Raw genomic sequence first — 15,635 nt, 5'->3', positions numbered from 1 at the left:
TACATAGCCCATCTGTAAACAGCCCATCCAACTACCTCATCCCCATACTGTTATTTATTTATTAATCTTGCTCCTTTGCACCCCAGTATCTCAACTTGCACATTCATCTTCTGCACATCTACCATTCCAGTGTTTAATTGCTATATTGTAATTACTTCGCCACCATGGCCTATTTATTGCCTTAACTTACCTCATTTGCACTCACTGTATATAGACTTTTTGTTTTCTTTTGTTGTACTGTATTATTGACTGTATGTTTGTTTATTCCATGTGTAACTCTGTGCTGTTGTTTGTGTCGCACTGCTTTGCTTCATCTTGGCCAGGTCGCAGTTGCAAATGAGAACTTGTTCTCAACTAGCCTACCTGGTTAAATAAAGGACTTGTTCTCAACTAGCCTACCCTGGTTAAATAAAGGACTTGTTCTCAACTAGCCTACCTGGTTAAATAAAGGACTTGTTCTCAACTAGCCTACCTGGTTAAATAAAGGTGAAATAAAAATAAATAAAAATTGTCGGCCCCCCTTGTCTTACCAGACGCTGCTGTTCTGTCCTGCCGATACAGCGTATAACCAGCCAACTCTATGTTGATAATGTTGTTCAGCCACGACTCCGTGAAGCATAAGATGGTACAGTTTTTAATGTCCCATTTGTAGTTAAATCTTCCTCGTAGGTCGTCGATTTTATTTTCCAATAATTGCACGTTATCTAGTAGAACGGAAGGAAGTGGCGGTTTATTCAATCGCCTACGAATCCTCAGAAGGCAGCCCTCCCTCCATCCTCTGTTCTCTTTTTCTCTGTCTTCTCTTCACGTGAATGACAGGGATTTGGGCCTGTTCACGGGAAAGCAGTATATCCTTCAAGTCGGGCTCGTCGGACTCGTTATAGGAAAAATAAATCTTCTGCCAGTTCGCGGTGAGTAATCGCTGTTCTGATGTCCAGAAGTTATTTTCGGTCATAAGAGACGGTAGCAGCAACATTATGTACAGAATAAGTAAAGTTACAAACAATGCAAAAAAAAACACATTTGGTTAGGAGCACGTAAAACGCCAGCTATCTTCTCCGGCACCATGATACTATTGAGATATATGTTTCAGTTAGGTTGGATGTTTGGTCTTTACAGTAATGGTTATCAACTATACTGCAGGGATGGAACGTAAAGTCGCAAAAAATAGAGGTTTTGGTGGCAGCTGCAGAGAGGTATTTGGGTGTGCGAGACTTGACTTCAGAAGAGTTAACGGGTGTGTTTAGTGATGGTGTCCCATCCTTTCAGGCTGTTGGCCTGAAGTAAGACTAAATAGATTTGAATTGTGGAGTCTGGAATGTATTATTTTTTGTGAGTGTAGTGTTAAATGGTAGGGTATTTGTTGTATTCATTTCAGTATTTTTTTTTGTTGTTGATTTTTTTTATATTAAAAATGTTTAAAAAAGTACAAGGGAGTTATACTCCAGCGGACTAGGTGGCGGTAATGCAACATTTACTGGATGCCAAGCACCGTTAAATCTCTTCGAATCGCCATGACACACTGCACAACCGAATGAGATTCAGCTGTCTGAAAACAACCACAGCGAAGAATGAACATATTATTTTGATTTTGTTATATTTCAGCGTTTGTAAATTCAAGGGAGATTATCTTTAGTTGAACACCATGGAGCCGACAGCGCCCAAAAGGTAATGTGTACGTTTCATTCGCTTGGAAAAGTACAAGTTATGTACGTTAGTTAGCTCGCTAAATTAGCCTTGACAGCTAACGTTATAGCATATATTTTTCAATCTTTGGCTGTAGTTAACCAGCTAGCCACGTTAGCAAGTTTGTTAACAATATTTGTAATTTCTTATAAGATAGCTAACGTTAGCTTCACCACTTTGACTTGTAACGTTAGTTATCTAGCTAGCTAACAGATGTTTTAAATTACCTTTAATATAAATGCTAGTTAGCTACCGTTAGCTAGTTGTCTAGCTTGACAGCAACTGTTTAACGTTAGCTGATTTGTGTGTTCTTGTAAAGTTAACTTTTTTTTTGCCTAAAAAGCTAGCTAGTTACTTCATAAGTTATATAAAACTCCCTGTAGACCCAGTTCCACAATTCTTGTCATGTTGTTGCCATAGAAATAGAATGAATAGAACAGACTTGGAACCTCTAACCACAGATAGAACAATGACAGATATTTTGCCGGATGTATAAATGTGAAGCATCCGGTTGACGTTTCCACTCACTAGCAAATAATGGTGGTGAGTGGAAGCCCAGTGGTAGGAGATGGATTTTGGCCAACATTATACTAATTTTGTCATTGATGAAAGAGTTGAACTCTACAGTTTTCTGTTTCGAAAACCATAGTGGACAATTAATAATATTTTATTTAAATAAACATTTGCCAAACTTTCAAAAAAGTGTGTTGTTTAGGAGTGCGAGAGTGAATTTAGTTATTGCACACTCACTCTTCACAGAGTAGGCGTTTATTATCGAAAATCAGCTAATACCCCCTTTCTTGTTCTGCCTACTGTGATTAATTTGCTCCAATTGGTAACAACAAGCTGTGGTCTGGGTTAGCTATTAACATCTTTGTTTGAACCCTGGCAAGTTCACTGGTAAACTCAAGGATACACTCGCAATGGCTGCCTGTTACTGTGATGCCATTTCCATGGTTATTTGAAATGGCCTATTAACTGATGCTGGATTTCCATAGTAATGTAGAATGTTCATTCAAATGTCAGCTGATGTAGCTCATGTGATAGAATGTATTTATGTTTTTGTCTAATGTCAGTTGAGTCGACTCAACAAATCACAGCACAGATTGAAAAGTACACTTCCTGCTTTTACTTCCTGCCATGGGTACACTCAAAATGGCTGGCAGCCCACCCATTATTCCATCATTGATTTGAAATGGGGATTCCCGTTGTATTTATTTCTATGGTTGGTTCTCTTCCTTCACAGCAAGCTGAAGAAACTGAGTGAAGACAGTCTCACAAAACAACCAGAGGAGGTCTTTGATGTTCTGGAAAAACTTGGTGAAGGGTGAGAATATTCATTCATCATACATTTAAAAAAATCATTATAACCTGTATAACATTTATAATGAAAAGAGATGTTTGTGTACATTGACATTATGATAATGACTAGATTATTTATGAAATGGCTGATGGAACTTCCCTAGCTTCCCTGTGGCTCAGTTGGTAGAGCATGGTGTTTGCAACGCCAGGGTTGTGGGTTCGATTCCCACGGGGGGCCAGTACAAAAAAAAAAAATGCATGAAATGTACGCATTCACTACTGTAAGTCGCTCTGGATAAGAGCGTCTGCTAAGTGACTAAAATGTAAATGTAAAAAATGGAACCACTAAATATGTTATAGAGGATCCTGGTCTTTGGTACTTTCTGCATCATTTCCACTGTCTTCCTTCATCTCCTCCAGGTCCTATGGCAGTGTGTTTAAAGCCATCCATAAGGAGTCAGGCCAGGTGGTGGCTATCAAACAGGTTCCTGTTGAATCAGACCTCCAGGAGATCATCAAGGAGATATCCATCATGCAGCAGTGTGACAGGTACTCTGTATGTATGAGAGAGGATAGACTCTCTGGCCCAGACTTTCATCAGGCAGAGCTAGCATGACTCCAGAGGCTAGTGAGAGGAGAATAGTCTACTCCTCCGTAATCACATGGCTGTCTATATACTACACCATTACCACACTCTGTTTGGTCACCTAAGTTCAGCAAAATGTTTGTTCTGTCTCCTGTCCAGTCCCTATGTGGTGAAGTACTATGGCAGCTACTTTAAGAACACAGACCTGTGGATAGTGATGGAGTACTGTGGAGCCGGTTCTGTTTCAGACATCATCAGACTACGCAATAAGACGGTCAGTATATTGAGGAAAAGTGTGAGAATAAAGATGACCTTTGGTGCTTCGGTAACCTTTTAACATTCATTGGTCATGTTTTTAATGGGTATTCATAGATGACTGAATTATCAGAATGAGTCATTTTATATAATCTACTCTTGTATAGCTCACAGAGGATGAGATCGCCACCATCCTCAAGTCCACATTGAAAGGTCTGGAGTATCTGCATTTCATGAGGAAGATCCACAGAGACATAAAAGCAGGCAACATTCTCCTCAACACAGAGGGCCATGCCAAACTGGCTGACTTTGGAGTAGCAGGACAACTCACGGTCTGTCTGTCTTCAACTCTCTCTGTCTCGCTGAAGTAAATTCTGACTGTGTCTAACGATGTAATCTGGTGTCAGTTTTATCAGGAGTTCTTATTATCCTTCACTTTATTGTAGTGATTGTAGCAGTGAATCACAGAAGTTTATATGTTGATTATCTTCAATTTATTGTAGTGATTGTAGCAGTGAATCACAGAAGTTTATATGTTGATTTTATTGTAGTGATTGTAGCAGTGAATCAAGGAAGTTTCTATATGGATTATCTTCACTTTATTGTAGTGATTGTAGCAGTAAATCACAGAAGTTTCTATATGGATTATCTCCACTTTATTGTAGTGACTGTAGCAGTAAATCACAGAAGTTTCTATATGGATTAGACTAATGTTCGTATTATTGTGTCCCTGTCTAGGACACGATGGCAAAGCGGAACACGGTGATCGGGACTCCGTTCTGGATGGCTCCAGAGGTCATCCAGGAGATCGGATATAACTGTGTGGCAGACATCTGGTCCCTGGGCATCACCTCTATAGAGATGGCTGAGGGCAAACCTCCCTATGCTGATATCCATCCCATGAGGGTGAGTCTAACCCCTAACCCTGGGCATCACCTCTATAGAGATGGCTGAGGGCAAACCTCCCTACGCTGATATCCATCCCATGAGGGTGAGTCTAACCCCTAACGCTGGGCATCACCTCTATAGAGATGGCTGAGGGCAAACCTCCCTACGCTGATATCCATCCCATGAGGGTGAGTCTAACCCCTAACCCTGGGCATCACCTCTATAGAGATGGCTGAGGGCAAACCTCCCTATGCTGATATCCATCCCATGAGGGTGAGTCTAACCCCTAACCCTGGGCATCACCTCTATAGAGATGGCTGAGGGCAAACCTCCCTATGCTGATATCCATCCCATGCGGGTGAGTCTAACCCCTAACCCTGGGCATCACCTCTATAGAGATGGCTGAGGGCAAACCTCCCTATGCTGATATCCATCCCATGAGGGTGAGTCTAACCCCTAACCCTGGGCATCACCTCTATAGAGATGGCTGAGGGCAAACCTCCCTACGCTGATATCCATCCCATGAGGGTGAGTCTAACCCCTAACCCTGGGCATCACCTCTATAGAGATGGCTGAGGGCAAACCTCCCTATGCTGATATCCATCCCATGAGGGTGAGTCTAACCCCTAACCCTGGGCATCACCTCTATAGAGATGGCTGAGGGCAAACCTCCCTACGCTGATATCCATCCCATGAGGGTGAGTCTAACCCTAACCCTGGGCATCACCTCTATAGAGATGGCTGAGGGCAAACCTCCCTATGCTGATATCCATCCCATGAGGGTGAGTCTAACCCCTAACCCTGGGCATCACCTCTATAGAGATGGCTGAGGGCAAACCTCCCTATGCTGATATCCATCCCATGAGGGTGAGTCTAACCCCTAACCCTGGGCATCACCTCTATAGAGATGGCTGAGGGCAAACCTCCCTATGCTGATATCCATCCCATGCGGGTGAGTCTAACCCCTAACCCTGGGCATCACCTCTATAGAGATGGCTGAGGGCAAACCTCCCTATGCTGATATCCATCCCATGAGGGTGAGTCTAACCCCTAACCCTGGGCATCACCTCTATAGAGATGGCTGAGGGCAAACCTCCCTATGCTGATATCCATCCTGATATGCATGGTTATATACAGGAAGTACCAGGTAATAACATGGTTATATACAGGAAGTACCAGGTGATAACATGGCTATATACAGGAAGTACCAGGTAATAACATGGCTCTATACAGGGAGTACCAGGTAATAACATGGCTCTATACAGGGAGTACCAGGTAATAACATGGCTCTATACAGGGAGTACCAGGTAATAACATGGCTATATACAGGTAGGGGTAAAGGATAGATAGACAGTAACAGCAGTATACTGTAGGTAGGGGTAAAGGATAGATAATAGACAGTAACAGCAGTATACTGTAGGTAGGGCTAAAGGATAGATAATAGACAGTAACAGCAGTATACTGTAGGTAGGGGTAAAGGATAGATAATAGACAGTAACAGCAGTATACTGTAGGTAGGGGTAAAGGATAGATAATAGACAGTAACAGCAGTATACTGTAGGTAGGGGTAAAGGATAGATAATAGACAGTAACAGCAGTATACTGTAGGTAGGGGTAAAGGATAGATAATAGACAGTAACAGCAGTATACTGTAGGTAGGGGTAAAGGATAGATAATAGACAGTAACAGCAGTATACTGTAGGTAGGGGTAACAGGATAGATAATAGACAGTAACAGCAGTATACTGAGGTAGGGGTAAAGGATAGATAATAGACAGTAACAGCAGTATACTGTAGGTAGGGGTAAAGGATAGATAATAGACAGTAACAGCAGTATACTGTAGGTAGGGGTAAAGGATAGATAATAGACAGTAGCAGCAGTATACTGTAGGTAGGGGTAAAGGATAGATAATAGACAGTAGCAGCAGTATACTGTAGGTAGGGGTGAAGGATAGATAATAGACAGTAACAGCAGTATACTGTAGGTAGGGGTAAAGGATAGATAATAGACAGTAACAGCAGTATACTGTAGGTAGGGGTAAAGGATAGATAATAGACAGTAGCAGCAGTATACTGTAGGTAGGGGTAAAGGATAGGTAATAGACAGTAACAGCAGTATACTGTAGGTAGGGGTAAAGGATAGATAATAGACAGTAACAGCAGTTTACTGTAGGTAGGGGTAAAGGATAGATAATAGACAGTAACAGCAGTATACTGTAGGTAGGGGTAAATGATAGATAATAGACAGTAACAGCAGTATACTGTAGGTAGGGGTAAAGGATAGATAATAGACAGTAACAGCAGTATACTGTAGGTAGGGGTAAAGGATAGGTAATAGACAGTAACAGCAGTATACTGTCGGTAGGGGTAAAGGATAGATAATAGACAGTAACAGCAGTATACTGTAGGTAGGGGTAAAGGATGGATAATAGACAGTAACAGCAGTATACTGTAGGTAGGGGTAAAGGATAGATAATAGACAGTAACAGCAGTATACTGTAGGTAGGGGTAAAGGATAGATAATAGACAGTAACAGCAGTATACTGTAGGTAGGGGTAAAGGATAGATAATAGACAGTAACAGCAGTATACTGTAGGTAGGGGTAAAGGATAGATAATAGACAGTAACAGCAGTATACTGTAGGTAGGGGTAAAGGATAGATAATAGACAGTAGCAGCAGTATACTGTAGGTAGGGGTAAAGGATAGATAATAGACAGTAACAGCAGTATGCTGTAGGTAGGGGTAAAGGATAGATAATAGACAGTAACAGCAGTATACTGTAGGTAGGGGTAAAGGATAGATAATAGACAGTAGCAGCAGTATACTGTAGGTAGGGGTAAAGGATAGATAATAGACAGTAACAGCAGTATACTGTAGGTAGGGGTAAAGGATAGATAATAGACAGTAACAGCAGTATGCTGTAGGTAGGGGTAAAGGATAGATAATAGACAGTAACAGCAGTATACTGTAGGTAGGGGTAAAGGATAGATAATAGACAGTAGCAGCAGTATACTGTAGGTAGGGGTAAAGGATAGATAATAGACAGTGACAGCAGTATACTGTAGGTAGGGGTAAAGGATAGATAATAGACAGTGACAGCAGTATACTGTAGGTAGGGGTAAAGGATAGATAATAGACAGTAACAGCAGTATACTGTAGGTAGGGGTAAAGGATAGATAATAGACAGTAACAGCAGTATACTGTAGGTAGGGGTAAAGGATAGATAATAGACAGTAACAGCAGTATGCTGTAGGTAGGGGTAAAGGATAGATAATAGACAGTAACAGCAGTATACTGTAGGTAGGGGTAAAGGATAGATAATAGACAGTAGCAGCAGTATACTGTAGGTAGGGGTAAAGGATAGATAATAGACAGTAACAGCAGTATACTGTAGGTAGGGGTAAAGGATAGATAATAGACAGTAACAGCAGTATGCTGTAGGTAGGGGTAAAGGATAGATAATAGACAGTAACAGCAGTATACTGTAGGTAGGGGTAAAGGATAGATAATAGACAGTAGCAGCAGTATACTGTAGGTAGGGGTAAAGGATAGATAATAGACAGTAACAGCAGTATACTGTAGGTAGGGGTAAAGGATAGATAATAGACAGTAACAGCAGTATACTGTAGGTAGGGGTAAAGGATAGATAATAGACAGTAACAGCAGTATACTGTAGGTAGGGGTAAAGGATAGATAATAGACAGTAACAGAGTCCAGTGTGTCGGGGTAGAGTCCGGCATGTGTGATTGAGTGTAAAAACTAGTCAATGCAGGTAGTCCTGATAGCTATTTGATTAGCTATGTAGCAGTCTTGTTTAGTAGTCTTATAGCTTGTGGGTAGAAGCTGGTCAGGGTCCTGTTGGATCCAGACTTGGTGCATCGGTACCACTTGCTGTGCGGTAGCAGAGAGAACAATCTATGGCTTGAGTGGCTGGAGTCTTTTTAACAATTCTTTGGGCCTTCCTCTGACACCGCCTGGTATAGAGGTCCTGGATGGCAGGAAGCTCGGCCCCAGTGTAGTACTGGGCTGTACGCAGTACCCTCTGTAGCACCCTGCGGTTGGGGGCCTTGCGGTTGCCATAACAAGCGATCAATAGACATTCATTAGGATTCACAGAGAGGCTTCTATACTACCTGCTTCACTAGGTGTTTCCTGTCTCTCCTTCCTCTGTATTACTGTCAGGCTATTTTCATGATCCCCACCAACCCACCACCGACGTTCAGGAAGCCTGAGTTGTGGACAGACGACTTCACACACTTTGTAAAGAAATGTCTGGTGAAGAACCCAGAACAGAGAGCTACAGCCACGCAGCTACTACAGGTGAGATATACGCTGCTACTGCTGCTACTACTACTACTACTACTACTACAGGTGAGATATACGCTGCTACTGCTGCTACTACTACTACTACTACTACTACAGGTGAGATATACGCTGCTACTGCTGCTACTACTACTACTACTACTACAGGTGAGATATACACTACTACAGGTGATATATATACACTACTACTACTACAGGTGAGATATACGCTACTACTGCTACTACAGGTGAGATATACGCTACTACTGCTACTGCTACTACTACTACTACTACAGGTGAGATACACACTACTGCTACTACTACTACTGCTGCTGCTGCTGCTACTACTGCTGCTGCTGCTGCTGCTGCTGCTACTACTACTACTACAGGTGAGATATACACTACTACTACTACTACTACTACTACTACTACAGGTGAGATACACACTACTACTACTACTACTGCTACTACAGGTGAGATACACACTACTGCTACTACTACTACTGCTGCTGCTGCTGCTGCTGCTGCTACTACTACTACTACAGGTGAGATATACACTACTACTACTACTACTACTACTACAGGTGAGATACACACTACTACTACTACTGCTACTACAGGTGAGATACACACTACTACTACTGCTACTACAGGTGAGATACACACTACTGCTACTACAGGTGAGATACACACTACTACTACTGCTACTACAGGTGAGATACACACTACTGCTACTACAGGTGAGATATACGCTACTGCTGCTACTACTACTGCTGCTGCTGCTGCTGCTACTACTACTACAGGTGGATATACACTACTGCTACTACGGTGAGATCACACTACTACTACTGCTACTACAGGTGAGATACACACTACTACTACTGCTACTACAGGTGAGATACACTACTACTGCTACTACAGGTGAGATACACACTACTACTACTGCTACTACAGGTGAGATACACACTACTACTACTGCTACTACAGGTGAGATATACGCTACTACTACTGCTGCTGCTACTACTACTACTACTGCTACTACTACTACTGCTACTACTACTACAGGTGAGATACACACTACTACTACTACAGGTGAGACACACACACACACACACACACACACACACACACACTACTACAGGTGAGATATACACACTACTACAGGTGAGATACACACTACTACTACTGCTACTACAGGTGAGATACACACTACTGCTACTACAGGTGAGATACACACTACTACTACTGCTACTACAGGTGAGATACACACTACTGCTACTACAGGTGAGATATACGCTACTGCTGCTACTACTACTGCTGCTGCTGCTGCTGCTACTACTACTACAGGTGAGATATACACTACTGCTACTACAGGTGAGATACACACTACTACTACTGCTACTACAGGTGAGATACACACTACTACTACTACTACTACAGGTGAGATATACACTACTGCTACTACAGGTGAGATACACACTACTACTACTGCTACTACAGGTGAGATACACACTACTACTACTGCTACTACAGGTGAGATATACGCTACTACTACAGGTGCTGCTACTACTAACTACTGCTACTACTACTACTGACTACTACTACAGGTGAGATACACACTACTACTACTACAGGTGAGACATACACACAAACACCACTACTACAGGTGAGATATACACTACTACTACAGGTGAGATATACACACTACTACTACAGGTGAGATATACACACTACTACTACAGGTGAGATATACACACTACTACTACAGGTGAGATATACACACTACTACTACAGGTGAGATATACACACACTACTACTACAGGTGAGATATACACACTACTACTACAGGTGAGATATACACACTACTACTACTACTACAGGTGAGACAGACTTCTGTGTGCTCATCCAAAATGTACTCTGTCGTCTTCACTAGCTCATCATCAGAGTAGCACCTGGACATTTGTCTGTCTATGCTTTCCCTTCGTCTATGAACATATGACAAACACTGTCAGTCATGCAGAGCTTCGTGAACTAACTGCCTTCGTCCTCTCTCTCTCCTGTAGCATCCCTTCATCACGGCAGCCAAGCCCGTCACCATCCTGAGAGACCTGATCACTGAGTCCATGGAGATGAAGGCTAAGAGACAACAGGAGCAGCAGAGAGAGCTGGAGGAGGAGGACGACTCTGTAAGTATAGTCAAGCAATCAAATGTATTTATATAGTCCTTCTTACATCAGCTGATATCTCAGTGTTGTACAGAAACCCAGCCTAAAACCCCCAAACAGCAAGCAATGCAGGTGTAGAGGAGAGAGAGAGAGAGAGAGAGACCCCCCATCCGATGATACCCCGGACAGGGCCAAACAGGCATGAAATAACCCCACCCACTTTGCCAAAGCACAGCCCCCACACCACTAGAGGGATATCTTCAACCACCAACTTACCATCCTGAGACAAGGCCGAGTATAGCCCACAAAGATCTCCGCCATGGCACAAACCAAGGGGGGACGCCAACCCAGACAGGAAGACCACGTCAGTGACTCATTTTTACATTTGTCATTTAGCAGACGCTCTTATCCAGAGCGACTTACAGTAGTGAATACATGCATTTCATTTTATGCATTTTTTGGGAGGGGGCCAGAGACTCTCTGCTGTAGAGCTCATCACTCCCCCTAACTGGGAGGGGGCCAGAGACTCTCTGCTGTAGAGCTCATCACTCCCCCTAACTGGGAGGGGGCCAGAGACTCTCTGCTGTAGAGCTCATCACTCCCCCTAACTGGGAGGGGGCCAGAGACTCTCTGCTGTAGAGCTCATCACTCCCCCCTAACTGGGAGGGGGCCAGAGACTCTCTGCTGTAGAGCTCATCACTCCCCCTAACTGGGAGGGGGCCAGAGACTCTCTGCTGTAGAGCTCATCACTCCCCCTAACTGGGAGGGGGCCAGAGACTCTCTGCTGTAGAGCTCATCACTCCCCCTAACTGGGAGGGGGCCAGAGACTCTCTGCTGTAGAGCTCATCACTCCCCCCTAACTGGGAGGGGGCCAGAGACTCTCTGCTGTAGAGCTCATCACTCCCCCTAACTGGGAGGGGGCCAGAGACTCTCTGCTGTAGAGCTCATCACTCCCCCTAACTGGGAGGGGGCCAGAGACTCTCTGCTGTAGAGCTCATCACTCCCCCTAACTGGGAGGGGGCCAGAGACTCTCTGCTGTAGAGCTCATCACTCCCCCTAACTGGGAGGGGGGCCAGAGACTCTCTGCTGTAGAGCTCATCACTCCCCCTAACTGGGAGGGGGCCAGAGACTCTCTGCTGTAGAGCTCATCACTCCCCCTAACTGGGAGGGGGCCAGAGACTCTCTGCTGTAGAGCTCATCACTCCCCCTAACTGGGAGGGGGCCAGAGACTCTCTGCTGTAGAGCTCATCACTCCCCCTAACTGGGAGGGGGCCAGAGACTCTCTGCTGTAGAGCTCATCACTCCCCCTAACTGGGAGGGGGCCAGAGACTCTCTGCTGTAGAGCTCATCACTCCCCCCTAACTGGGAGGGGGCCAGAGACTCTCTGCTGTAGAGCTCATCACTCCCCCTAACTGGGAGGGGGGCCAGAGACTCTCTGCTGTAGAGCTCATCACTCCCCCTAACTGGGAGGGGGCCAGAGACTCTCTGCTGTAGAGCTCATCACTCCCCCTAACTGGGAGGGGGCCAGAGACTCTCTGCTGTAGAGCTCATCACTCCCCCTAACTGGGAGGGGGCCAGAGACTCTCTGCTGTAGAGCTCATCACTCCCCCTAACTGGGAGGGGGCCAGAGACTCTCTGCTGTAGAGCTCATCACTCCCCCTAACTGGGAGGGGGGCCAGAGACTCTCTGCTGTAGAGCTCATCACTCCTCCCTAACTGGGAGGGGGCCAGAGACTCTCTGCTGTAGAGCTCATCACTCCCCCTAACTGGGAGGGGGCCAGAGACTCTCTGCTGTAGAGCTCATCACTCCCCCTAACTGGGAGGGGGCCAGAGACTCTCTGCTGTAGAGCTCATCACTCCCCCTAACTGGGAGGGGGGCCAGAGACTCTCTGCTGTAGAGCTCATCACTCCCCCTAACTGGGAGGGGGCCAGAGACTCTCTGCTGTAGAGCTCATCACTCCCCCTAACTGGGAGGGGGGCCAGAGACTCTCTGCTGTAGAGCTCATCACTCACCCTAACTGGGAGGGGGCCAGAGACTCTCTGCTGTAGAGCTCATCACTCCCCCTAACTGGGAGGGGGCCAGAGACAATTACTCGATGCCGACACATCTTTCTAGCTGATTTACACGCTGAAGCTATGTTGCGCTTGGTGACCTCTGACTGTTTCATCCTAACATCGTTGGTGCCGACGTGGATAACAATATCTCTATACTCTCTACACTCGCCAGTTTTAGCTTTAGCCAGCACCGTCTTTAGATTAGCCTTAACGTCGGTAGCCCTGCCCCCTGGTAAACAGTGTATGATCGCTGGATGATTAGTTTTAAGTCTAATACTGCGGGTAATGGAGTCGCCAATGATTCGGGTTTTCAATTTGTCAGAGCTAACGGTGGGAGCCGTCGTGGCCTCAGACCCCGTAACGGGAGGAGGAGAGACCAGAGAAGTCTCGGCCTCAGACTCGCTGCTTAATGGGGAGAACCGGTTGAAAGTTTCTGTCGGCTGAATAAGCGACACCGGTTGAGCATTCCTACAGCATTTCCTTCCATGAAGCCATGAGAAAGTTGTCCGGCTGCGGGGACCGTGCGAGGGGGTTTATACTAACGTTACTATCTGTACTTACTGGTGGCACAGACGCTGTTTCATCCTTTCCTACACTGAAATTAGAAAGCATCATGTTAATGTTACTACTTAGCTTCAGCTGGTGGAGGTCCTGCAGAACCATGTCCAGATAAAGCGTCCGGGGGGAAAAAAGCTCAAAATTGAGCTCAGGTGCATCCTGCTTCCATTGATAATCCTTGAGATGTTTCTACAACTTTATTGGAGTCCACCTGTGGTAAATTCAATTGATTGGACATGATTTGGAAAGGCACACACCTGTCTATATAAGGTCCCACAGTTGACATTGCATGTCAGAGCAAAAACCAAGCCATGAGGTCGAAGGAATTGTCCGTAGAGCTCAGAGACAGGATTGTGTCGAGGCGCAGATCTGGGGAAGGGTACCAAAAACTTCCCATGAACACAGTGCCCTCCATCATTCTTAAATGAAAGAAATGTGGAACAACCAAAACTCTTCCTAGAACTGAGCAATCGGGGGAGAAGGTCAGAGAGGTCATCAAGAATCAAATCAAATTTATTTATATAGCCCTTCAAACATCAGCTGATATCTCAAAGTGCTGTACAGAAACCCAGCCTAAAACCCCAAACAGCAAGCAAAGCATGTGAAAGAAGCACGGTGGCTAGGAAAAACTCCCTAGGAAAAACTCCCTAGAAAGGCCAAAAACCTAGGAAGAAACCTAGAGAGGAACCAGGCTATGAGGGGTGGCCAGTCCTCTTCTGGCTGTGCCGGGTGGATATTATAACAGAACATGGTCAAGATGTTAAAATGTTCATAAATGACCAGCATGGTCAAATAATAATAATCATAGTAGTTGTCGAGGGTGCAACAAGCACGTCCGGTGAACAGGTCAGGGTTCCATAGCCGCAGGCAGAACAGTTGAAACTGGAGCAGCAGCACGGCCAGGTGGACTGGGGACAGCAAGGAGTCATCATACCAGGTAGTCCTGAGGCATGGTCCTAGGGCTCAGGTCCTCCGAGAGAAAGACAGAAAGAGAGAATTAGAGAGAGCATATTTAAATTCACACAGAACACCGGATAAGACAAGAGAAATACTCCAGATGTAACAGACTGACCCTAGCCCCCCGACACATAAACTACTGCAGCATAAATACTGGAGGCTGAGACAGGAGGGATCAGAAGACACTGTGGCCCCACCCGATGGTCACTCTGACAGAGCTCTAGAGTTCCTCTGTGGAGATGGGACAACCTTCCAGAAGGACAACCATCTCTGCAGTACTCCACCAATCAGGCCTTTATAGTAGAGTGGCGAGACAGAATTCACTCTTCACTAAAAGGCACGACAGCCTTCTTGGAGTTTGCCAAAAGGCACCTGAAGGATTCTGACCTTGAAAAACAAGGTTCTCTGTTTTGATGAAACCGAGATTGAACTCTTTGGCCTGAACGCCAAGTGTTACGTCTGGTGGAAACCAGGCCCCACTCATCACCTGGCCAATACCATCCCTATGGTGAAGCGTGGTGGCAGCATCATGCTGTGGGGATGAGCGGAGTTTCATGTTGTTTTTGCTTTGTCATTATGGGGTAATGATGAGGGGAGAAAAACGATTGAATCCATTGTAGAATAAGGTGGTAATGTAATAAAATGTCAAAGTCAAGGGGTCTGAATACTTTGTAGATGCACCTTTGGCAGCGATTACAGCTGAATCTTTCGGGGCAAGTCTCAAAGACCTTTCCACACCTGGATTGATTGTTTTATAAATTCTTCAAATGCTGTTAAGTTGGTTATTGATCATTGCTAGACAACCATTTTCAAGTCTTGCCATGATGCAGCCACCACCATGCTTGAAAATATGGAGAGTGGTACTCGGTAATGTTTGGGGCA

General features: G+C 44.9%; 1 protein-coding gene across 2 annotated transcripts in view; it reads left to right on the top strand.

Annotated features, from left to right (window-relative positions):
- Positions 1 to 1,500: 1,500 nt before the first annotated feature.
- stk3 (serine/threonine kinase 3 (STE20 homolog, yeast)) overlaps positions 1,501 to 15,635 on the top strand; it is a 23,004-nt gene continuing 8,869 nt past the window's right edge. The window contains exons 1-8 of one of the 2 annotated variants that reach the window (XM_045695095.1): positions 1,501 to 1,668; positions 2,933 to 3,013; positions 3,409 to 3,537; positions 3,734 to 3,848; positions 3,997 to 4,161; positions 4,568 to 4,735; positions 8,900 to 9,037; positions 11,083 to 11,205. In XM_045695095.1, coding sequence (XP_045551051.1) covers positions 1,646 to 1,668; positions 2,933 to 3,013; positions 3,409 to 3,537; positions 3,734 to 3,848; positions 3,997 to 4,161; positions 4,568 to 4,735; positions 8,900 to 9,037; positions 11,083 to 11,205 — 942 coding nt within the window. In that variant the 5' untranslated portion in view covers positions 1,501 to 1,645. The remainder of the gene's footprint in view (positions 1,669 to 2,932; positions 3,014 to 3,408; positions 3,538 to 3,733; positions 3,849 to 3,996; positions 4,162 to 4,567; positions 4,736 to 8,899; positions 9,038 to 11,082; positions 11,206 to 15,635) is intronic. The other variant, XM_045695096.1, reaches the window with a different exon arrangement.

The sequence above is a fragment of the Salmo salar genome, chromosome ssa14, assembly GCF_905237065.1.
Source record: "Salmo salar chromosome ssa14, Ssal_v3.1, whole genome shotgun sequence".
In the NCBI taxonomy this organism is placed as follows: domain Eukaryota; kingdom Metazoa; phylum Chordata; class Actinopteri; order Salmoniformes; family Salmonidae; genus Salmo; species Salmo salar.
This window is presented reverse-complemented; position numbering and strand designations above follow the sequence as displayed.